General features: G+C 41.0%; 1 protein-coding gene across 2 annotated transcripts in view; it reads right to left on the bottom strand.

Annotated features, from left to right (window-relative positions):
• Window positions 1-25,321, bottom strand: part of POLR2B (RNA polymerase II subunit B) — a 51,622-nt gene that overhangs the window by 9,696 nt on the left and 16,605 nt on the right. For both annotated transcript variants that reach the window (XM_009207026.3, XM_021938591.2), the window contains 12 exons: window positions 24,950-25,108; window positions 20,542-20,706; window positions 17,082-17,278; window positions 16,816-16,935; window positions 15,439-15,625; window positions 11,325-11,468; window positions 10,941-11,080; window positions 10,727-10,838; window positions 6,200-6,354; window positions 4,303-4,501; window positions 3,817-3,985; window positions 550-646 (listed from right to left, as the gene is read on the bottom strand). In XM_009207026.3, coding sequence (XP_009205290.1) covers window positions 550-646; window positions 3,817-3,985; window positions 4,303-4,501; window positions 6,200-6,354; window positions 10,727-10,838; window positions 10,941-11,080; window positions 11,325-11,468; window positions 15,439-15,625; window positions 16,816-16,935; window positions 17,082-17,278; window positions 20,542-20,706; window positions 24,950-25,108 — 1,844 coding nt within the window. The remainder of the gene's footprint in view (window positions 1-549; window positions 647-3,816; window positions 3,986-4,302; window positions 4,502-6,199; window positions 6,355-10,726; window positions 10,839-10,940; window positions 11,081-11,324; window positions 11,469-15,438; window positions 15,626-16,815; window positions 16,936-17,081; window positions 17,279-20,541; window positions 20,707-24,949; window positions 25,109-25,321) is intronic.

Genomic DNA, 25,321 nt, shown 5'->3' with positions numbered 1-25,321 from the left:
ACTGCATTCCAGCCTTGGCAACAGCGAGTTCTGTCTCAAAATAAAAAGAAGTTTTTACATTAAGCCATAATATGTATCCTCTGAGTTCTAGTGCTATCCTTTGAAACTACACAGAAAAAGGAAAATCCATTCCCCTCTACTAAATTCCCAGTTTTTAAAACAATCTTTATATGCCTTGAATTTGAGGTCTATTTGTCAATAGGACAATCAAGCTGAAGCATAATGGAAAAAAAGAGTGAAAAGAAAACACACCATAATTTTAACAGTAGTTATCTATGGATTCTAAGTTATTTTTATTTCTTCTTTAGACATTTCTATATTATCTAAATGTAAATGTATATTTCCTTACCAAAAGAAAGGCTCAAAATATTAGCATTTGAAATTCCTGAGAGATATAAGAAGTAGTATCTTCAGTTGTTTGTGACCATCAGCCAGGCCTTCTGCTTTCTGGAGTAGTGCGTAGTTAAACTGTATTTTAAGAACTTTTTCTGAATAAAATATTAGTGTTTCCATTGTATCTGTGTTTTGACAAATTTACAAAATACAAACCTGAAGAAGCCACGGTCTACAGCTGAACGATTCATGATAACAGAGTCTTCCTGATTATATCCAGTGTATGATGCAATGGCCACAATTGAGTTGATGCCTGCAGTGAATTTAAAAAGCACATATTAAAAAAAAAAAAAAAAAGCATACATTAAAACATCACCTGGAAAACAGGAAAACTGCCCTTTCTTTAAATCAACTTTAATTAAATCATATTTGCCATAAATGCTTGGGTGTTTGTTGTCACGGTAACTGCCAAAGTCTATTCCTCCTAGAATAGCAATCTGTGAGGCAACTACTCTGATGGCTAAATATCTCACACAAGCAAATCCTAAGACTAGTCACTCCCAATGTATCCATTCTCATAGTAAGTGATTATACATGTGAATCACCTCCTACTTAGAAAGTGCCTCCCCAAACCAAGTTTCATGATCCTCACAGCAACTCTGTGCCATAAACAAAATAAGCATTACTATTCTCATGAATCAGAAGAGAGAATTAATAATCTACCCATGATCTCAAAATTAATAAGCAATAGGCTCAAGCCCCAGCTCCTTGTCTCCCGATTTCTAGTTTTAGGTTTGAAACTGGTACTACCCTATTTCCCTCTCCTTGTACCACCAAAAAATTATCATATCTTTCCCGCCACAATGAAATTCTTAGTTGCTGCTGCCAAAACACTGTTTGATGAGCCCATAAAATAACTGGATATTCAACTCTCGCCTGTAATCCCAGCACTTTGGGAGGCCAAGGCAGGTGGATCACAAGGTCAAGAGATCAAGACCATCCTGGCCAACATGGTGAAACCCCATTTCAACTAAAAATACAAAAATTAGCTGGGTGTGGTGGCATGTGCCTGTAGTCCCAGCTACTCGGGAGGCTCACACAGGAGAATCCCTTAAACCCGGGAGGTGGAGGATGCAGTGAGCTGAGATCACACCACTGTACTCCAGCCTGGTAGCAGAGTGAGAATCTGTCTCGAAAATAAAATAAATAACATAACATAACATAAAATAACTTGATATTCTTAACCTGGATATCATCATGAGGAAACAATAGTCAAACCTAAATTGAGACACAATGCAAAATAACTTTCCTGAACTCTTCACAAATGTCAAGGTCATGAAAGACAAGGAAAGACTAAGAAACTGTTCTAGATTAAGGAAAACTAAAGAAACATGTAATTAAATGCAATGCACAATCCTAGATTAGCTCCTAGACCCACTTAAAGACATCGTTAGGTTTGAATACAATAAAAATTGCTTTCTTTAAAAAAAAAAAAAACCATCATTAGGACAACTGGCAAAATTTGAATTGAGGACTGCTGACTATATGGATAGCAATGTTATCCTGATTTGATGGCTGCACTACAGAGAATGTCCTTGTTCTTAGGAAACACATACTGAAGAAGGAAACACATGCTTCACGCCTGTAACTTACTCTCATGTGGTTCAGGAGAAGTAATAAAAAGGGAGAGAATAATAGAGCAAATGTGGTAAAATGTTAAAAGTTTTTTTAAAGATGGTATGATGGATCAGCTGTAGTGGCTTACATCTGTAATCCTGGCACTTTGGGATGCTGAGGTGGGAAAATCACTTGAGCCCAGAAGTTTGAGACCAGCCTGGGCAACAAAGCAGACCCTATCTCTACAAAAAAAAAGAACTTCAAAATAAAGATGCCATGATGAAGTCAGGAATAACAGAACTGCAGTCCTGCCAGCCATGACTCTCCACTTACGCCAGTACCAAAGGAACATTTGCTTTCCAACCTAGTCCTCCTTCAGTATATGTATTTTCTTCTCTAGCCATAAAGAAACTGTATTATCTAAATGTTGGAGAAAACACAGCACTGCAAGCACAGCCCAAAGATACGTGCATACTGTGTAGACAACCTAACAGATTTTGCTTTTCTAGACAAGAGGAACCCCTTGTGGAGGATTTTGAAAGTAAGTAATTTTAACCTATGAGAATTTCCTATCAAAATGTTAGAGCCCCATTACAGTACAAATGTTACTGTAACATTCAAAGCCAAAAGTCTGTTAATACAAAAGATAACAACAGTGCCAAAGAACTCTACCATCTCCTTTAATAGTCAACTCATACCCTTCAGATTTCTCTTCGCCATTTTACCTACCATCCAGTCTCCCTGAGATTCCCCTCCTTACCAGCTACTTCTCAAACCTTCTCTCCTGATTTCTCTTCCTGGTATCTAAAATTGTCTGCCTCTGGCCTTTTTCTCAATTGAAATTCTCCTTAGGCAATTTCATAGTAATCTATAATTATCATTAATAATAAAAAATTTTACATCTCTAGACTTGACTTTCTTTCAAATCATGTTTGCAACTCACTGTTGTTGGAAGTTCACGTCTTAGTGTTCTGACACTAAGACACTAAATTAAAATCAACATATCCAAAACAGAATTACTATCTTACCTCTAAAACCTCTTCCCCCTTCTAACATGTTCCCAATCTTATTTTTCCCCCAACCTATTCATAGCACCTCTCTTTAATCACTCAAGCCAGAAACACCAACAATATTTCCAATTCCTCTCTTCATTGTTCCACACTCGGCCATTCATCAAGCCCTATCAAGTGTATTTCAAAAGGTATCTTACCCATCATTCTTTTTCATTTATTTAGGACCTTGCCATTTCACATTTAGACTACTGCAAAAACCCCTAAATTATCACCCTGCTAATCCAGTACCTCACTGTAATCTACTCTTTATGCCGCTGTCAGAATGGTATTCCTAAAACAAATTTCTAATTGTATTACTTCCCTGATCCAAAAGGTTGGATGTGTCTCCATTTTCAAAATAAAAGTCAACCTGTTCAGGCTCTCTCCACACTGAGACCAAGCTTTCACTCCCATATATTTACACTCCACCCACACTAAGCTGACATGACTCCTAACTGTACCCATTTTTCATGACTTCATCCATCTGTGCCCTTGCTTAAACCACCTCTCAAATGCAAACACCCCTTCATCAATTTTGCTCCAGTCTAAAATGCCACCTTCTCCATGAAACTGCATCTAGACTTCCAACAGGAATTAATCGCTTCCATCAGTCTGTGCTTCCAAAGGACTTTGTACCTCCACCATAAGATTTTCCACATAACTACCTTTTAATTATGTTCACGTTTCCCACCATATTATAAATTCCGTGAGAACAGACACTATGTCATATGTATTTTTTAATCCTGCCAAGCACCCAGAAAAGTGCCTTAAACATGGCAGGATCTTAAATAACGTAGAGCAAAACTGACCATACCTGCTGGCAGCTCTCTAAATCGTAGATACTCCATAGACCGTGTAGTCACAAGTGGTTTTTGAGGATAGTAGAGAACATGGGCCAATGTGTCCATGCGAACATGGAAGTTGGTGATGTAAACTCCCATAGCCTGCTTACCCATAGCAGACTGGTATGTGTTTCTAGGGGACTAAACGTAAAAATGAAAAGCAGAATCAACGAAAAGTTACTATTGCTAATGGAAAAGACTCTGACAATAAATCAGAAGAAATATGATTGGTAAAATTCCTGATTTTTTTCAAAAACAGTAAGTAATAACCATTCGAAATAATCAATTACGGCTCTTAACCATGAAACACAACAGCAAGTATATCAAATGCTGATTCTGTAGGAGTTCAGAGCCTTTCATTTAAAGCCTTTTTCCCTCCAGATACGATTACAGAGTTACTTCCAATTTTTATTACTTCTCCCAATTCCTCACACCAGAAGACGAAAAGTGATACTAACCTGGTTATGGTCAGGAAAGGGAATAATAGATGCACAGACACCAAGGATCATTGAGGGATGAATCTCACAGTGTGTATATGTGGAACAATAAGCTACTTCTTTCTCCTGTAAATCATCTGGAGTCATTGCAAGCATCACTGTTTCTTCTTCCAGTGTATCAATATATTCCACTACCCCACTGGCCACAAGATCCTGCCAACTAAAAAAGAATTCACTCAATTTTCTATTTCCTGAAATATTTTAACTAACTATTCCTCCTACTTAAAAGTATTCCTATATTTATATTTAAATATAGTTTATTATATATTAAATATACATATAATATATATTTATATATATAGTTTAATATTATATATAACTGACCAACATAGTTACATGATTGTTGACAGTGAAAAAGGTAAGCTGCTGGAGAATAAGGCCTGGTAGAATATACACCTAACTGTTACCAGTATTTACTTGTGAAGAAGAGTATAAATTGGAGGGCAATTTTTTAAATTTATAACACATATTATTTGAATGATTTTTACATTAGTATACATAACTATACATTCATTTGCTAAAAAAATATTTAAATCAGCTTCATCTTTTCACTAAATTTCTTTTTTTTTTTTTTTTTTTTTTTTTTTTTGAGACGGAGTCTCGCTCTGTAGCCCAGGCTGGAGTGCAGTGGCCGGATCTCAGCTCACTGCAAGCTCCGCCTCCCGGGTTCACGCCATTCTCCGGCCTCAGCCTCCCGAGTAGCTGGGACTACAGGCGCCCGCCACCTCGCCCGGCTATTTTTTGTATTTCTTAGTAGAGACGGGGTTTCACCGTGTTGGTCAGGATGGTCTCGATCTCCTGACCTCGTGATCCGCCCATCTCGGCCTCCCAAAGTGCTGGGATTACAGGCTTGAGCCACCACGCCCGGCCTTTTCACTAAATTTCTTATATTATTCATATTATATCATATTATATGTAATATATTATATTTAGATTATATAGGTTATTTCTCCTTATTACTATTAATAGATTTTAACATATCACAAAAAATTTTTTTTTGAGACAGAGTCTTGCTCTGCTGCCCAGGCTGGTACAATCAAAGCTCACTACTCCTGTACTCAAGTGATCCTCCTGCCTCAGGCCTCCTGAGTAGCTAGACTGCAGGTGCATTCCACCACACTTGACTAATTTTTTTATTTTTTGGAGAGATGGGAGTCTCCCTATATTGCCCAGACTGGTCTTGAACTCCTGGTCTCAAGCAGTCCTCCCACCTTGACCTCCCAAAGTGCTGAGATTACAGTCATGAGCCACTACACCTGGGCAATCAAAAGACTTTTAAGCTTAAACAAAATCCTATTAATTATCTTGCTTCATAATAAAAGTTAAGAAAAACAAATGTGACTCCTAAAGGTACAGAGTTTTTTGGGGGCAATGAAAGTATTCTAAAATTAGATGATGGGTGCACAACATTGCAAACATACTAAAAACCACTATTGTATACTTTTTAAAAATCATTAACTTGCCAGACGTGGTGGCTCATGCCTGTAATCCCAGCACTCTGGGAGGCTGAGGCAGGCAGATCACTTGAGACCAGGAGTTCAAGACCAGCCTGGCCAACATGACGAAACCCTGTCTCTACCAAAAATACAAAAATTAGCTCGGTGTGGTGGCGCATGCCTGTAACCCCAGCTACTAGGGTGGTTGAGGCAGGAGAACTGCCTGAATCCAGGAGGCGGAGGTTACAGTGAGCCAAGATCGCATCACTGCACTCCAGCATGGGCGACAGAGTTGAGATTGTGTCAAAAAAAACAAAAAAATTAAAATTAAATAAAATTAAATTTAAAAATGGTTAATTTTATGGTATGTAAATTCTATCTCAATTTTTAATACACACATTTTTCTCACTGCATGTTTTTACCTGTAGTTGTTATATTCTCTCTCTTTCAATTGGTCAATATGCCTCTTCTTCAAAAGTAGCTTTTGTTTTTCCACAATCAGAAGTGGTCTGCAAATACGGCCTGCATCTGTATAGATCCGAATCTCCCTCTCTCGAATATCTCTGATCATAGAAACCTATATATACAAAGAAAAAAGTTCCATGAATTTTTATTTTCTCTTAGTTAAAAATACAATACAAATCCTACTAAATTTCTGGAGCAACCAATTTCTCAAGTAAAATGTGCAAATCTTAGTTTACCATTGTTTAACATATTATAAACTTAGGTAAAAATTTTATGAATGAAAAAAATCTAACCTTGGCAATTATAAAGCTGAACAATAATATCTGGTAATAATGTCATGCAAGTTAACGTAGGAAATATTTTTTCAATACCACAAACACTAGTACATGACAATTTCTTATTTTGGCTCTTTGCTGATGACATATATCTCACCCTACAACCTTTCAAAAACCAGCCCCATGTCACTATGCTTTGACCATACTTTCCCAGTCATTAGCCTGACTTCTCACACACACCTATCAGATGTAAGCCTGACTACTCACACCCACCATCAGACAAATGGCTTACAGTCTAGCTATCTAACACAGTGGATAGCCACATGTGACTACTGAGCACTTGAAATGTCGCCATTCTGAACTGAGATGTGCTGTTAAGTATAAACCACATAATGGATTTGAAAGACAGCACCAAAACAGGAAAAAAAAGAATGTAAAATGGTTTATTAATAATTTTTATATTAATAGAATGTTGATGTAATACTTTGGGATTATCAAGTCAAATAAAATATGCTATTAGAGACCAGGCGCAATGGCTCATGCCTGTAATCCCAACACTTTGGGAGGCCAATGTGGGCAGATCACCTGAGGTCAGGAGTTTGAGACCAGCCTGGCAAACTTGGTGAAATCCTGTCTCTACTAAAAATACAAAAATTATCTGGGTGTGGTGGCACACGCTTGTAATCCCAGCTCCTCAGGAGGCTGAGGTAGAAGAATCACTTGAACCTGGGAGGCAGAGGTTGCAGTGAGCCGATATCATGCCACTGCACTCCAACCTGAGTAACAGAGTAAGACCCTGTCTCAAAAAACAAAATAAAACAACAAAACATCAAGTTTTTCTCCAAAATGAAAGAGTCAAAAGACAAGAAAGAGAAAAATGCTCCAAGTTCCTAGTCTACTGCCTGTCCTTAGAAAGTAATTTAAGGAGAAAACACTGTGAGCAAAAATATCATGAGTAGTATTCTAAAGTCCAAGAAAGATTCTGCTTTCAAATGCACTGCCTTAAGTTCTTAGAAAACTAACATTCCTGACAGAATATAGCTCTACGGTCTTTTTTTTTTTTTTTAATAAAAACAGGGTCTTGATACGTTGCCCCAGGCTGGTTGGTCCTAAATTCCTAGCTTTAAGCGATCCTCCCACCTCAGCCAGCCAAAGTTACGGGATTACAGGCATGAGCCACCACACCCGACCACTCTACCTCACCCACCAGGTGTTTTTGTAAACACAGTTTTATTAGTTTATGTATTACCTATGGCTGGTTCTCACTACAATAGCAGAGTTAAATACATAACACATACTGTATGATGAACAAAACCCGGGTGTGGTGGCACACACCCTGTGGTCTCAGCCACTTAGGAGACTGAGGTGGGAGGATTGCTGGGGCCCAGAAGGTAGAGGCTGCAATGAACCATGATTGTGCTACTGCATTCCAGCCTGGGTGACAGAGGGAGATCCTCTCCAAAAAAATACAGCCAACCTACTGCATAGCTCCCAACACTTTGGGAAGCCAAGGCAGGAAGGACTGCTTGAGCCCAGGAGTTCAAGACCAGCCGGGCAACATAGTGAGACCCCACCTCTATTTAAAAATACAGAGAGAGAGAGAGAAAGAAAGAGACATTTTTTTGAGCTTTCTCTTAGCCTTGCCTGCCCTCAAGTGAATCACTCTCTTCCTGCCTTCAAGCTGTAAATAAGCCTGGGTCAAAATCCAGGTCCAGGCTGGGCTCAGTGGCTCACATCTGTTATCCCAGCACTTTGGGAGGCCAAGGCAGGCAGACGGCTTGAGCCCAGGAGTTCAAGACCAGCCTGGCCAACTATCGCAAAACCCCATCTCTACCAAAAATACAAAAATTGGCTGGGCGCAGTGGCTCATGTCTGTAATCCCAGCACTTTGGGAGGCTGAGGCAGGCGGATCACCTGAGGTCAGGAGTTTGAGACTAGGCTGGCCAACATGGAGAAACCCAGCCTCTACTAAAAATACAAAATTAGCTAGGCATGGTGGCAGGCACCTATAATCCTAGCTACTCAGGAGGCTGAGGCAGGAATTGCCTGAACCTGGGAGGCAGAGGCTGCAGTGAGCTGAGATCATGCCAGTGCACTCCAGCCTGAGCGAGAGAGCGAGACTCTCTCTCAAAAAAAATAAAAATAGAAATACAAAAATTAGCCGGGCACGGTGGTACACGTCTGTAATCCCAGCTATTCAGGAGGCTGAGGCATGAGAATTTCTTGAACCTGGGAGACAGAGGTTGCAGTGAGCTAAGATCGCAACACTGCACTCCAGCCTGGGCGACAGAGCCAGACTCTGTCCCCACCCCCGCCCCCCGCCCCAGAAAAAACACTCAGGGCCTGCTGCTGGAAAAGGCCCAGAACCACCAAATTCTCTTCTCTGCTTTGTTAGGTACAAAGAGTAGTTACTGGCTAAGTGTGTTCAGTTTCTCTCCAAAACCACTTTCACCCAAGGTATATAGATTTGGGAAAATTAAAAGCCTGAGCTACATTCCCCAAACAGTATACTAAAACCCTTATTTGGGAGAGTAATAAAGTTCACAATATATTGTAATGATTCTTTTTAAATTATTATTTTATTTTTATTTTTGGAGACAAGAGTCTTGCTCTGTCGCCCAGGCTGGAGTGCAATGGCGCAATCTCTGCTCATTGCAGCCTCTGCCTCCCAGGTTCAAGCAATTCTCATGCCTCAGCTTCCCGAGTAGCTGGGACTACAGGTGCATGCCACCATGCCTGGTTGATTTTTTTATTTTTAGCAGAGACACGGTTTTGCCATGTTGGCCAGGCTGGTCTTGAACTCCTGACCTCAAGTAATCCGCCTGCCTCGGCCTCCCAAAGTGCTGGGATTATAGGCATGAGCCACTAGGCCCAGCCTTATTATAATGATTTTTTAAAAACCCATCCTAATCCCAAAGCACTTCAATATCCTCCAAAATCCTCCAAAATATAAAAGAATCTATTAGCGGTATATCACATTTTATTAATGAATCTCTGAATTCAAAGGATAAATCCCAGATGGTTATTCCCTTTTTAAAAGTATTCTCAGCTTTATAAAAAGATCCCCAAAAGAATTTTTACTTTAACTAAAATATAATTTAATAATTTAAAATGTGTTGGCCGGGCGCGGTGGCTCAAGCCTGTAATCCCAGCACTTTGGGAGGCCGAGACGGGCGGATCACGAGGTCAGGAGATCGAGACCATCCTGGCTAATACCGTGAAACCCCGTCTCTACTAAAAATACAAAAAACTAGCCGGGCGAGGTGGCGGGCGCCTGTAGTCCCAGCCACTCGGGAGGCTGAGGCAGGAGAATGGCGTAAACCCGGGAGGCGGAGCTTGCAGTGAGCTGAGATCCGGCCACTGCACTCCAGCCCGGGCGACAGAGCGAGACTCCGTCTCAAAAAAAAAAAAAAAAAATGTGTCAAAATTTTTGGAAGCATGTATCCAAAGATTAAGGCAAGCAATAACGTTTTTTTTTTTTTTTTTGAGACAGAGTCTCGCTCTGTGGCCAGGCTGGAGTGCAGTGGCGTGACCTTGGCTCACCGCAACCTCCGCCTCCTGGGTTCAAGCAATTCTCCTGCTTCAGCTTCCTGAGTAGCTGGGACTACAGGTGCGCATGACCACGCCCAGCTAATTTTTGTATTTTCAGTAGAGACGGGGTTTCACCATGTTGGCCAGAATGGTCTCAATCTCTTGACCTTGCGATCCGCCCTCCTCAGCCTCCCAAAGTGCTGGGATTACAGGCGTAAGCCACCATGCCCAGGCTTTTTTTTATTTTTTGAGACAGAGTCCCACTCTGTCACCCAGGCTGGAGTACAGTGGCGCAATCTCACCTCACTGTAACCCCCACCTCCTGGGTTCAAGTGATTCTCCTGTCTCAGCCTCCCCAGTAGCTGCGATTACAGGCCCGTGCCACCATGCCTGACTAATTGTTGTATTTTTAGTAGAGATGCGGTTTCACCATATTGGCCAGGCTGTGCTTGAACTCCTGACCTCAGGTGATCTACCTGCCTTGGCCTCCCAAAGTGCTGGGATTACAGGCATGAGCCACTGTGCCCAGCCTAGCAATAACTTATAATTAAATTTACACTTTACAGTTCAAGGAAATAAAGTTCAAAGAAAAGATGCCAATGCAAAGATAACTTTCACTAGTCGTATGCCTTATTTAAAAATCTCACAGACCACACCCTCTTAACTAAAGATTCTTACTTCAGATACAATGATGTCCATCTGACGTCGCAATTTCCTTAGGGTGTTCATAAGTTGTTCAGGATCTTTATGTATTCCAACCCAGCAGCCATTAACAAAAATCTTGGTTGCACTACAAAAGAAAAAGCAAAAGCATTTTACGCTTAACAATTCTATACCAAGCAACAACTAAAGATTAACTACAGTTTAAAAAGCTAATTCCATCTATACACACTCAGCAATAGCTGCAGGAGAAATTTCTTCTAAGTTTTCCATACTCCATTCTTCTAAAAATTCCAGAATTGGAGATGGTTGAGATCCAACTGAAATATATGCCATCAACGCTAAATTCTTCACAAGTCCTACAGCATGGCCCTAAAAAATAAACCAAGTATTAGTCATTCTGATTTTGCATGCCTATCAGACTTCTTTTCCATAAACATTTTTCCTTCAATGTGATTTCAAGATTTATTCTTACTTTCTAAGAATACAATTATTTAAAAAATCTTATTTCTAAACCACTCTGCATAATTTTTTAAACATCTACTTCTAAAAGCAATTATGCCCTACATAATTACTCACTGACTTTTTGTCCTGAATATAAATTCTAATGTATTACCTCTGGGGTCTCGGCAGGACACACCATCCCCCACAACGTATTATGCAACTGTCTTGGTTTTGCTAGCTTGCCATCTCTACCAATAGGAGAATTTAAACGACGCAGGTGAGAAAGAGTAGACGCAAAAGTCAGGCGGTTTAATACCTAGAAAAAAATAGCCAATCTTTAAAGTCTGGACATTTCTGTGATTCATAGTATTACACTGAGGCAAAGTCAAGTTTTACACATAATCTACTGAGTATCAAACTGTTCCCCATTTCTCTATTCTTTCCCTGAATAATGTAGTTTGACACCTTAACTTACCTGCCACTTGCAGCAGGGATGGCAAATACATTCTAACATACCACATAAACATTCTGTGTATGGTCTCCAAACAAACACTAGGACATTAGTTTCATGAAGGCAGGGAATTTTTTAAAATTGTTTTATTCTCTGTTGTATCCCAGCACCTAAAACAGTACTTGGCATTCATTAGATATTCAATAAGTGTTACGTTAAATTCTACCAACTCACACTCCTTCGATCATAGCAGACATCACTAATTCATCTCATTACTTTTTCCAGACTGAGGCCTCTGAATCTAATAGAAAAATGCAAACATCCATTACCAATACTTACAGGATACTAACCAAGATGTTATTTATAAATAAGATAATATTTAGGGCAACATAAAGCAGACAACTCAAGCTCTGTATTATTAATTATTTATAAATCTCCATCTTCCCCTAGTCCTTAAACAACTCAAACCTCCTTCCTCTTTCCTAAGTCTTCTGTCATCAATAAGCAGCATCACCTTTCTCTCAATCTGGAAATCTCAAAATCATTTTTGTCGACAAGTTCCTCCTTCCACACATCTATAAATATACCCTGTCAATTCTATTTTCAAATTTTCTAAAAAACCTAGCCCCTCCCTTCCCAATGTCACAGTAATAGACCAGCCCATTTCCCCTCATCTATACTACGTCCATCAGCTCTGCCTGGTTCCCTCCAATCCCTGCCTGGTTCCCTCCAATCTACCTTCCTCACTTGCCAGAATTATTAAACACTTACCCACTTAAAAATTAAACAGATAGCCACTGGCTACTGAAGAGCACAACACTGAAGTCCTCCTCAATGAAGCCCCAAAAACGACCTTCCCTTTACAGTCTCCTTACACTCCTGTACTCAACTGACATCACCACACACCCTCACCTCCATGCCTTTGACCATGCTATTGCCACAGAATGAAATGCACTTCTCCACTCTGCTCTGCCTGGTGAAATGATACCACCTCTACAAAGCCATCTGACCCACCTCCAGGAAGAACTATTCTCTTTTCTGTACTCACTGGAGTTTTCAACCATTCAACGAAATCAATCACAAAGTCTTATGAAACTTACTTACTAAATATTTCTAAAATTTACTCTCCATCTCTATAAAACTGCTCCAGTCCAGTCCCTAATTATTTCTCACCCCAGGCTGTTGCAACAATCTTCCTGCCACTGGCCGGGCGCGGTGGCTCAAGCCTGTAATCCCAGCACTTTGGGAGGCCGAGGCGGGTGGATCACGAGGTCAGCAGATCGAGACCATCCTGGCTAACATGGTGAAACCCCGTCTCTACTAAAAATACAAAAAACTAGCCGGGCGTGGTGGCGGGCGCCTGTAGTCTCAGCTACTAGGGAGGCTGAGGCGGGAGAATGGCGTGAACCCGGGAGGCGGAGCTTGCAGTGAGCCGAGATCACGCCACTGCACTCCAGCCTGGGAGACACAGCGAGACCCCGTCTCAAAAAAAAAAAAAAATCTTCCTGCCACCAACCTTGCCCTTCTCAAGTCTTTTCTGCACACTGCCAATTACTGTGAATCTGTGCGAAAGAACAAAAATGACCACGTCACTCCTCTTCATGAGCTGGTTCCCATCCTCCTAAGCCTCCACTTTGATTTGAAAACCCAGAACGGCTCTAGCTCCCACCACAGACACACATTCCTTCCTCCCTCTATCTCTTAACTCAGAATATTAAGTTCTCTAAGCTCTCTTATGAGCTGCTGGTTCTACCTACCTGGCAACTTGGGGCGTTTTCCAATTACTCTTCAAGATTCAGTTCAGGTGTTACCTCCCAAACAAGGACTTCTTTTCACCTTCTCAGGCTGTGCTAAGTACCTTTCTCCAGCATTCCCACAGAGCAGTAGTGCACATCTCTTATCAAAATAGTTACCATGCCATGTTCTAATTATCTGTTTACATCTATCTACAAGCATAGGCTGTGAACTACTGAAGATCAGGATCACTGCATCTCCAGCATGTGGCAGAGTGCCTGGCACATCACAGGTCCCAATAACAATTCCTTGAACTTGGCCAGGCGCAGTGGCTCACGCCTGTAATCCCAACACTTTAGGAGGCCGAAGTGGGCGGATCACAAGGTCAGGAGATCGATACCATCCTGGCTAACAGGGTGAAACCCCGCCTCTACTAAAAATACAAAAAATTAGCCAGGCATGGTGGCACGCACCTGTAGTCCCAGCTACTCGGGAGGCTGAGGCAGGAAAATGGCAAAAATCCGGGAGGTAGAGTTTGCAGTAAGCGGAGATCACCACTGCACTCCAGCCTGGGTGAGAGAGCAAGACTCTGTCTCAAAAAAAAAAAAATTCCTTGCCCTGAATTTGCAATGTGGCATTTGTCATAACACAGCACAGGGCATAGTGAGCTACACATGAATGAATCTGTTTCCTCTGCTAGATGCTGATGAGCTCCCTGAGGCTGAGATAGCATCTCATTCACGTATGTGAACTCAGTATCACAAATATCAAATATACCCAATAAATCCTTACTGAATTAAAAGGAATTTAAATATTAACTTTGCTATCAGCAGCCCCTCAAAATTTCTTAGAGCATCCAGATTTCTAGGAAAAAGGAGCTTGAAATTGGTGTCCGGGCCGGGCACGGTGGCTCAAGCCTGTAATGCCAGCACTTTGGGAGGCCGAGACGGGCGGATCACGAGGTCAGGAGATCGAGACCATCCTGGCTAACACGGTGAAACCCCATCTCTATTAAGAAATACAAAAAACTAGCCGGGTGAGGTGGCGGGCGCCTGTAGTCCCAGCTACTCGGGAGGCTGAGGCCGGAGAATGGCGTGAACCCGGGAGGCGGAGCTTGCAGTGAGCTGAGATCCGGCCACTGCACTCCAGCCTGGGCGACAGAGCGAGACTCCGTCTCAAAAAAAAAAAAAAAAAAAAAAAAGAAATTGGTGTCCGAATGCCAAATCAATCAGGTGATACTGGTATAGGCTAGTTTAAACAAGGAAAGGAAGGGGAGATACCCCTAAAAATGGCATAAAGTACATTATAGATTTTCAATCATCTATGAAAAGCAAATATAAAAAATTAAAATGCCTAGTGAGACACTCTTTGAAAAGCTTTTCTCCATTACTCCATCTGAGAATAGCTACTGTAGTCACTATATATGCAACAGACCAACATATAGAAACCAGTGTCAGAAGTACTGTATTTTCCAACAAAGGAGGGCGATGACCATTTATTCTCTGGGTTAGCTTCTAATATGGAGCTTTTAAGACATAACAATTTCACTAACATGGACGGTCTCACCCACTAAGTAGCTACTCTAATTTCTCAATTATTTTAAAACTGCAAGCCAAAAATCTATCTTAGTAATGCTAATAGTTAATTTAAGCAAATTTCATGTTCATAATTCAAAAGTCTCCTTAAGTTTTTTGTTGTCTCACTCTTTTTGCCCAGGCTGGAGTGCAGTGGCACGATCTCAGCTCACTGCAACCTCCGCCTCCTGGGTACAAGCGATTCTCCTGCCTCAGCCTCTCAAATAGAGTAGTTGGGATTACAGTCACCCACCACCACGCCCAGCTAATTTTTGTTTATTTAGTAGAGACAGGATCTCGCCATGTTGGCCAGGTTGGTCTCAAACTCCTGACCTCAGGTGATCCAGGCCGCCTTGACCTCCCAAAGTGCTCGAATTACAGGCATGAGCCACTGCCACCGGCACCCAGTAGTTTTACATTTGATCAAGTAAGAAAAGCAAAATAATTTACATTCAACAAACAAAAGAATCTACCAGTCCTATAAACATGTTTCCTATTGAACCTGTAGTCATAGTTGGCACACTTACCTGAGATACTCCAGCTCTGGCTTGATGAGCTTTCTTTTGATCACCCCAGTTTCCAGTAGCTAAAGAGTATTTTAGGCCATCAGATATGATCCGTGTTTTAATTGCCAACTCCAAGTTAAAATCCTTTCCTCGATCAATGAATTTCTGTGCATAGATCCGCACTTCTTTAAGCAAATTCTTAAACATACTGCCAAATAAAATGATATTATTTTAAACACCTAGCGGTCTACAACATATATTCTCAACAGGAGCAATATTGCAAAAAAAAAAAAAAAAAAGCGAGTATTTTGCAATATTTCCAAAAAAAAAAAAGTGAGTAAAAAAATATGTGAGTAGAAAAAAAGTATGGGGAAGGTGAGCAAAAATTGTTTGGGCAGAGTGAAAGTTCTTGCTCTTTTATGTTGCTCTTTTATGTCTCAAGCACAGATATACGCATAGTACATGAACATACATGGCAGGGGAGCAATTACACAAAAATGTCAAAGAGGCGGGGCGTGGTGGCTCACATCTGTAATCCCAGCACTTTGGGAAGCTGAGGCAGGTAGATCACCTGAGGTCAGGAGTTTGAGACCAGCCTGGCCAATATGGAGAAACACCGTCTCTACTAAAAATACAAAAATTAGCCGGGTTTGATGGCACATGCCTGTAGTCTCAGCTACTTGGGAGGCTGAGACAGGAGAATCGCTTGAACCTAGGAGGCAGAGGTTGCAGTGAGTCCAGATCGTGCCACTGCACTTCAACCTGGACAACACAAGCGAAATTCCATCTCAAAAAACAGAAATGTTAAAAGAGGCTCCTTAGTGGAGTAATAACAAAAAAAGGTTGAAAAACACTAACCTATAACATACTAAATAACAAAACACATGCAAAACACTGCTAATGTTATCCTTTTTGTACTGTCTACATATTTCATTTTTAAAAATAACTTTTTTCCAATTATAGAAAATATGGCAAATATAAAAACAGCAAGAATAGAATTAAAAACTGCACATAATATCAATACTGTGAGACAATCACTGATAGTATTTTTATATATTTCTCTCCAGCTTTTGTATATATGTGTACAAAGCGGAACAAAATCCAATATTAGCCCTTAGGGAAACCAAGGCAATCATTCAGCTTTCTCAAACATCTTACAAAGCTACCAGAGGAATAAAGAAAATATAAACATGTAATATATTGTCCTCATAAACCTGGCTTTCCCAGACATGAACCAAAACTAAATCTGAGCAAGTAGCAATAAGAATGTAGCTAACTTCATAAGTACCCAACGTGGGTGCCAACACAGTTTAGCCTGGCCATGTGCAATGACTGACCTAAAGTGAAATAAATCTCCCTACTTTAACAACTTCATTCTGTCATTCTATAATTCCTTACCCTCTAAATAAGAATGCCAGCAGCGGCCCAGCAAGATCCAATCTCTTGTTTCCATAGTGATCTCTGTCATCTAGTTCTCTTCTACCCAAAGCTGCCAGAAGTAACCTATGCACCATATATCTTAGAAAAAGAAAAGAAAAAAGAAAGGAAAACAGTTTTAGGCTTTTCTTGATTTATATATTAAAAACATCATTTTTGACTTTAAGAAAAACCTTTATCTCAACTATATCTTGAAAAAGAACTTAAAACAATGAAACTTGACATACCCCAAGAAATAGGCTTTTTTGGTCTCACAAAAATCACTGACACCAACATGAGGGAGCATTTCTTTTTGTAAAACTTCCTTTGCATATTTAATTCTTTTCTCTTTAGTAACACCAGGCTTTGCCCCTCTCGAACCAATGAAATTTAGTGCAACATTCTGTTCTTGGATGACAAAAGCTTCATCGAGAGAAGGTTTAACCTATCAGACAATTTAAATAAAGGTTATTTTCAAATTCATGTTGTTACCTTAAAATGAGTAAACTGTCACTTAGTTTATAACATACCAAGTGTCCCTACGAACCTAATAAAATATGTGAATATTTTTAGAAAATCAAAGAATCACAAATTCTTAGCAGACCCCTCAGAGATCTAGAGATCTCTGACAAAATCCACTCATCAGCACAGGCATTACACTTTCTAGAAAAATACAAATAATTCCATTATAAAAAGAGTAGTGCATGGCCGGGAGCAGTAGCTCATGCCTGTAATCCCAGCACTTTAAGAGGCTGAGGTGGGCAGATAGCTTAAGTCCAGGAGTTTGCGACTAGTCTGGGCAACATGGTGAAACCCCATCTCTGCTAAAAATACAAAAATCAGCCGCCGCAGTGGCACAGGCCTGTAGTCCCAGCTACATGGGAGGCTAAAGTGAGAGAATCGCTTGAACCCTGGAGGCAGAGGTTGCAGTGAGCCGAGATGATGCCACTGTACTCCAGCCTGGGTGACAGAGTGAGACGCTGTCTCAAAAGGAAAAAAAAAAAGTGGTGCATTTCTTTTTTACATTTTACCAATGGCAAAATAAAGTTCCAGATATCTAAAACCAATTTACAGAAGTTTCAAAGTCAAATTAAAGTTTACTGAACTACAAATGCTTAATGTGCCAGACTGTTCAGACTGTTTCCAGTTTTGGTATTTAAAAATGTTTGGCCCGGGTCGGGTGGGGCTCACTCCTATAATCCTAGCACTTTGGAAGGCCAAAACAGGAGGATGGCTTGAGCCCAGGAGTTCGAGACCATCCTGGGAAAGAAAATGAGAACCTAAATCTACAAAAGAAAACTAAATTTTTATCCAGTATGTACTCCGGATGTTTTTTAAAAAAAAAAAAAAAAAAAAAAAAAAGATTTGCTGGGCCTGGAGGCTCACGCCTATAATCCATCCCAGCACTTTGGGAGGCCGAGGCGGGCAGATCACAAGGTCAGGAGTTCAAGACCAGCCAGGCCAACACAGTGAAACCCTGTCTCTACTAAAAATACAAAAATTAGCCAGGCATGGTGGCACGTGCCTGTAGTCCCAGCTACTTGGGAGGCTGAGGCAGGAGAATCGCTTGAACCCGGGAGGTGGAAGTTGCAGTGAGCCGAGATTGCACCACTGTACTCCAGCCTAGGCGACAAAGCAAGACCTTGTCTCCAAAAAAAAAAAAAGGCCAAGGAAGGATTATAAAAGACTAAAAAGATATACAATCAAAACGTGACGTATGATTCTGAATTGGATTCTGAACTATATAAGATATTGAACTTGACCGGGCGCGGTGGCTCAAGCCTGTAATCCCAGCACTTTGGGAGGCCGAGACGGGCGGATCACGAGGTCGGGAGATCGAGACCATCCTGGCTAACACGGTGAAACCCCGTCTCTACTAAAAAAATACAAAAAACTAGCCAGGCGAGGTGGCGGGCCCCTGTAGTCCCAGCTACTCGGGAGGCTGAGGCAGGAGAATGGCGTGAACTCGGGAGGCGGAGCTTGCAGTGAGCTGAGATCTGGCCACTGCACTCCAGCCTGGGCGACAGAGCGAGACTCCATCTCAAAAAAAAAAAAAAAAAACCAAAGATATTGAACTTAAATTACTATATACTATTAATGTATAGATCTTATTACTTAATAGTTTTCAATATTATCAGGACAACTGATAAAAATCTGAGTAAGATCTGTACATTACCAGTATTGTTGTAATCCCATCACTTTGGGAGGCCAAGGTGGGCAGATCACCTGAGGTCAGGAGTTTGAGACCAGCCTGGCCAACACAGTGAAACCCCATCTCTACTAAAAATACAAAAATTAGCTGGGAGTGGTGGCACATGCCTGTAGTCCCAGTCACTTGGGAGGCTGAGGCAGGAGAATCGTTTGAACCCGGGAGGCGGAGGTTGTGGTAAGCCAAGATCACACCACTGCACTCCAGGCTAGGCAACAGAGTGAGACTCCATCTCAAAAAAAACAAAACAAACAACAACAACAAAAAAAACAGTACTGTATCTAAGTAAAATTTTCTCATTTAAATAATTATACTATGATTATGTAAGTGAATGTATTGATTATTAGGAAATATACACTGAAGTCTTTAGGAGTAAGAGGCTATTGCCTATAACTTACTCTCCAATGGTCCAGAAAAAAAAAATGTGTTATATATAGAAAGAATGAATGATAAAGCAAATGTGACAAAAGTAACAACTGGTCAATTTGAGTGAAGAGCGTATAAGAATTCTCTAAGCCGGGCGCGGTGGCTCAAGCCTGTAATCCCAGCACTTTGGGAGGCTGAGACGGGCGGATCACAAGGTCAGGAGATCGAGACTATCCTGGCTAACATGGTGAAACCCCGTCTCTACTAAAAAATACAAAAAACTAGCCGGGCGAGGTGGCGGGCGCCTGTGGTCCCAGCTACTCCGGAGGCTGAGGCAGGAGAATGGCGTAAACCCGGGAGGCGGAGCTTGCAGTGAGCTGAGATCCGGCCACTGCACTCCAGCCTGGGCGACAGAGCCAGACTCAGTCTCAAAAAAAAAAAAAAAAAAAAAAAAAAAGAATTCTCTATATAATTCTTGCAACTTTTATTTTTTATTTTGAGACAAGGTCTTACCCTGTCGCCCAGGCTGGAGTAGGGAGGCATGATTAGGGCTCACTGCAGCCTCCACCTCCTGGGCTCAAGCAATCTTCCCACCTCAGCCTCCCTAGTAGCTGGGACTACAGGTACATGCCACCATGACAGGTTAACCTTTTGTATTTTTTGTAGAGACAGGTCTCCCTATGTTGCCCAGGCTGGTCTCGAACTCCTGGACTCAAGTGATCCTCCCACCTTGGCCTCCCAAAGGCTGGGATTATGCTTGGCCTTTTTGTAACTTTTCTGTAAGTCTGAAATTATTTCAAAATGAAAAGTTAAACAACAGGTATCAACTACTCATTTTCCCTTTTTACTAAATTGGACCAAGCTGGTGTGCTTCTGCAAGCTTCCTTACCACTGTTTCTTCTTGCTGTTGTCACTAACTCCAGCTGCCTCTGGTTTTCATGTCTATTTTACACCAAACTGTCAGAAAAGAGGCCCAGGCAGGGCTGAAAGCTTTTACCACACAGTAAATGGCATGAGATCTGTGACAGCTAAATTACTCTTCAGAACAGCTTTCTACTATTTTAAGGTTAGCAACAATCAGTAACTCTAAATCTCTTATAAAGCTCTGTGAATACATTTTGCTTTCACATTACCATTTCCATCATCTCTGGATCTTCAAAATCATAAATAATATGTTCTAAAATATCTCTGTCAGACACAAAACCTAATGCTCTGAACACAATAATGATGGGAACTTCTTGCTTGATATATGGTAGAGTTGCCACAATGCGCTGACCAATAGCACTCTTTTTTGCACCCTAGAAAAATAAACTATCGTTAGAACATGAATATACAAAAGCTCACAGCAATAGAAAAACATCAAGAGAACTATTTAATATATATATGTATTCTTTGTGCATATTTCAAAAGAAGTATGCCTCCCAATACTGTGAGGAACCTGCTATGAATGTATTTCAAAACCACTGAAACAAGTGTACTAATTTTTTTACACACAGGCTGGTCACAGACCTGAGAGAGCTTCCATTCTCTCCTATCTGCCTGCCAAGATTCTCTCAGAATTACTCAATACTGTATTTGGAAATCACTTCTGGCTGCAAAAAAATATGAATACTGATTCCTCACCCTCCCCAACCTATCCCCCCTCCAAAAAAATTAAACCTGTGGAAGAAAGAAATATATGAGAGGTAAAAAAAGAGACAATATGGATAGACAAATACGGAAAAAAGCTAAGCACACAATGAAAAATAAACATTAAATCAGAGCTGGTCTGTGAGTTTCAAAACTAATAGCCCTTTCACACAGCTTCTTTTTTCCAATTTCTCCCTCTTTAATTGTACAAATATAAAAAACCAATTAAAAGTTACTAACCTATGACACACCTGATTTCTCAGTTTTAATCATATTTGTTTGCTTCAATATCAATTTCACTCTATCTTCCCTTGGCCTCACAACCCTACATTATTATAATCCCTCTAATAACTTCCGTCATCTTCCTCCTCCCACCTCAGGCCTCCTTCAGAACTCCTCTCATGGGCATGTTCAGTAACAGCTTTTCATAAATGACACCCAAATCTTCATCTTGATCTTTTTCCTGTACCCTCAGCCCCCATATCTCCAATTGCCAATTCGTTGTTTCTATGTGGACATCAATTATTCCATTTAGTCTATTATTTGTTTCATCATGGATCTTATTTCAGAACAAGTAGAACATTAAAAAATAATATAGCTGGGCATAGTGGCTCATGCATGTAATCCCGGCACTTTGGGAGGCCAAGGTGGGAGAATTGCCTCAGCCCAGCATTTCAAGACCAGCCTGGGCAACATAGTGGGACCTCATCTCTATAAATATTTTTAAAATTTTAGGCAGGGCACGATGGCTCACAGGCTGGGTGCAGTGGCTCACACCTGTAATCCCAGCACTTTGGAAGGCCAAGGCGGGCAGATCACCAGAGGCTGGGAGTTCGAGATCAGCCTGGCTAACATGGTGAAACCCCGTCTCTACTAAATATACAAAATTAGCTGGGCATGGTGGCACACACCTGTAATCCCAGTTACTCAGCAGGCTGAAGCGGGAGAATCGCTTGAACCTGGGAGGCGGAGGTTTCAGCGAGCTGGGATCGAGCCACTGCACTCCAGACTTGGTCTCCAAAAAAAAAATTTTTTTTAAAGAAAAAAATCATAATGTCTACAACATGCACTCCCCAAAAATCTTATCTAAAACTTAACTTATTATATTCTCTCCTAAATCAATTACTCAAAGTTCACCACTCTCCTGGAACCTCAGAATACAAACCATAGTATCTTAACTGACTCATCCTTTTATCTTATCAAACTCACCATCAAATCCAGATCATTTTCTATTCTCTGCCTCCAATTAATTCATTTTGTTCAGAGTTGCCATGATAGTCTCCCTAATATACTGTTTGTGTCTTGGCCCTCCATCATCCAGGCCGATGCCTCTCAACAAAGAATGCAAATCACAATCACCTGGGGACCTCTTTCAAATACTTGTACCTGGGCCCCATTCCACCCCCATTCCCACCATTGAACTTGGAAGAGTCGTAGGTTATTGATGTGAACCTTTAGTTAAGATCCACTAATCCAGATCCACCCTAATCACCTACTTGTCATTCACTATTCAACATACTCCATTCAGCTCAATCAGAGTTATCTTCCAGTGATTCTCCAAACACTCATCCCCACTCTCCTCTAATAAGAAAGTCCTTCCAGTTTCTCTCTGCTTATATAACTCCACACCATCTTTCAAAGTGTAAGTCAAGTCCAATCTTCTCTATTAAGTTTCATGAACAGGTCAGGGGCAGTGGCTCATGCCAGCACTTTGGAAGGCCAAGACAGGCGCGTCACTTGAGCTCAGGAGTTCGAGACCAACCTAAGCAACATAGTGAAACCCTGTCTCTACTAAAAATACAAAAATTAGCCAGGTGTGGTGGGACAGGCCTATAATCTAACTACTTGGGAGGCTGAGGCACGAGAATCACTTGAGCCAGGAGGTGGAGGTTGCACTGAGCCGAGATCGTGCCACTGCACTCCAGCCAAGGCAACAGAGTGAGACTCTGTCTCAAAAACAAAAAACAAAAAAAACATTGCATGGACCACACCATACTAGTATCTCATTCTCCTCCAAATTTCTATAAAACTAATATATGTAATAGGTGTCATTTGGCCTCTGCACTGTGTTACTATCATTTAATGCCTAAAGCTTGTATTCCCAAAAAAACATTACTTTCTGTTTTTTCTTTCTTTTTTTTTTTTTTTTTTTTGAGACAGGGTTTGGCTCTGTCACCCATGCTGGAGTGCAGTGGCGCCAATCTGGGCTCACTGCAACCTCAGCACTCAAGCTATCTTCCCACCTCAGCTTCTTGAATAACTGGGACTACAGGCGCCTGCCACCACACCCAGCTAATTATGGGGTTTTTGTTGTTGTTTTGCTAGAGAAAGTGTTTTGCCATGTTGCCCAAGCTGGTCTCACATCCTGGGCTCAAGCAATCCACCCACCTCAGCCTCCCAAAGTGCTGGGATTATAGGCATGAGCCACCACACCTGGCCACCTTCTCAATAAGGATTGTGTGTTTTGATGATCTCTTACAATACCCAGCAATGTTGTGCACAGGGGAAGAATGCCTACCTTACAAATTTTATTTTTTACAAATAAAATATTATTAAAAAATGCTAAGTACCCTAATTTCATTAAGTACCCTAGTATCATTATACATTGTATACATGTATCAAAACATCACACTGCATCCCACACATGCATAATTATTAAATTAAATTGAAAATAAAGCTTTTTAAAAAAATTACAAAAAACAAATGGAAACACCAGTTACCAAAAACCATTCACAAATAAAAACCATTTTAATTATTTAAAACTCCTGGCCAGGCACGGTAGCTCATGCTTGTAATCCCAGGACTTTGGGAGGCCAAGGAGGGCAGATCACAAGGTCAGGAGATCGAGACCATCCTGAACCAACATGGTGAAACCCTATCTCTTCTAAAAAACACGAAAAATTAGCCGGGTGTGGTGGTGTGCGCCTGTAGTCACAGCTACTCAGGAGGCTGAGGCAGGGGAATGACTTGAACTAGGGAGGCGGAGGTTGCAGTGAGCTAAGCTCATGTCACTGCACTGCAGCCTGGCGACAGGGCAAGACTGTCTCAAAGAAAAAAGAAAACAGATATGTATACACACACACACACACACACACACACACACACACGAACTGAAATAGAGGTTTTCCAAGATAGCTGTAAAGATTAAATCAAGCAATCTGAGTAACAGAATTGGCATACAGCAAATATTTAAGAACTGCTAGCTACTACTAGATTCCATTATTATAAGCAATCTATGCTTATAACTATACCAGTGGTCTGCAACTTCTAAGCTGGTACCCAGTGATTCCTGCCTCCTACTATTGCCCTTGTAATATCCTCCTCACAGTGTGAGCTGGACATACTGACTTGCAACTAACAAAAAGAACATGGCAAAAATGACAGAATGTTGCTACAACTTTAAAGTTATAAAAGACTGATTTCTACCTTGCTCGTTCTCTCTCTCTCTATAGCTCTTTTTGCTTACTCTCTCTGAAGAAGCAAGCTGCTCTGCTGCTGTCAGCTGCTATACGCAGAGGTCCACATGGCAAGGAACTAAGAAAGGCTTCCAGCCGACAGCGCGCAAAGACCTGAGACTCAGTCCAATAGTCAATCAAGAACTAAATCCTGCAGACAACCATGTGAATGGCTCTTGAGATGACGGCAGCCCAGGGAAACATCTGATTGCAGCCTTGTGAGAGATGCTTGGCCAAAAGACTCAGCTAAGCAGCACCCAGATTCCTGACTCTCAGAAGCCGTGAGATGATAAATGTTGCTGGAAGAGTAATTTGTCACACAGCGATAGGTAAACGATACAATATATAACAACAATATTGCTCCAGAAAAGCTTTTTTGGACCGAGAATGCAGTCTAGTGAATTTTAAAACAAGGCACAAAGGAATAAACCCAAATAACATCATATCCAGTCCATACCTGTCCTCCTCTTGCCAGCATGCTAACCCATATAGTACTGGTGGGTCGCGAAGAATTCTCCAGACATGACCTACACTCTCCTGTGTAGGCATATTTAGAGTCCTTTTTGGCAAACACATAAACTGTGTTTGTTGCCATTTTCTCTTGGGCAATCAGAACCTATTTGGACAATAAGAAGGTTATAGCCATAAAATCCAAAAGGTCACTGAAGAGAAAAGAGAGTAAAATCTGCATCTTAATTTAATCTGATCATATAGGCTCACTGAAATATTTAATTCTTCAACTTTAAAAACTCCATTTTGCATAAACACTTCATAGAAATACATAAGCTCCAAAACTGACTGAAACTGACCAAATTTCCAGTGTATATTA

Source organism: Papio anubis, chromosome 3 (genome assembly GCF_008728515.1).
Source record: "Papio anubis isolate 15944 chromosome 3, Panubis1.0, whole genome shotgun sequence".
Classification (NCBI taxonomy): Eukaryota; Metazoa; Chordata; class Mammalia; order Primates; family Cercopithecidae; genus Papio; species Papio anubis.
This window is presented reverse-complemented; position numbering and strand designations above follow the sequence as displayed.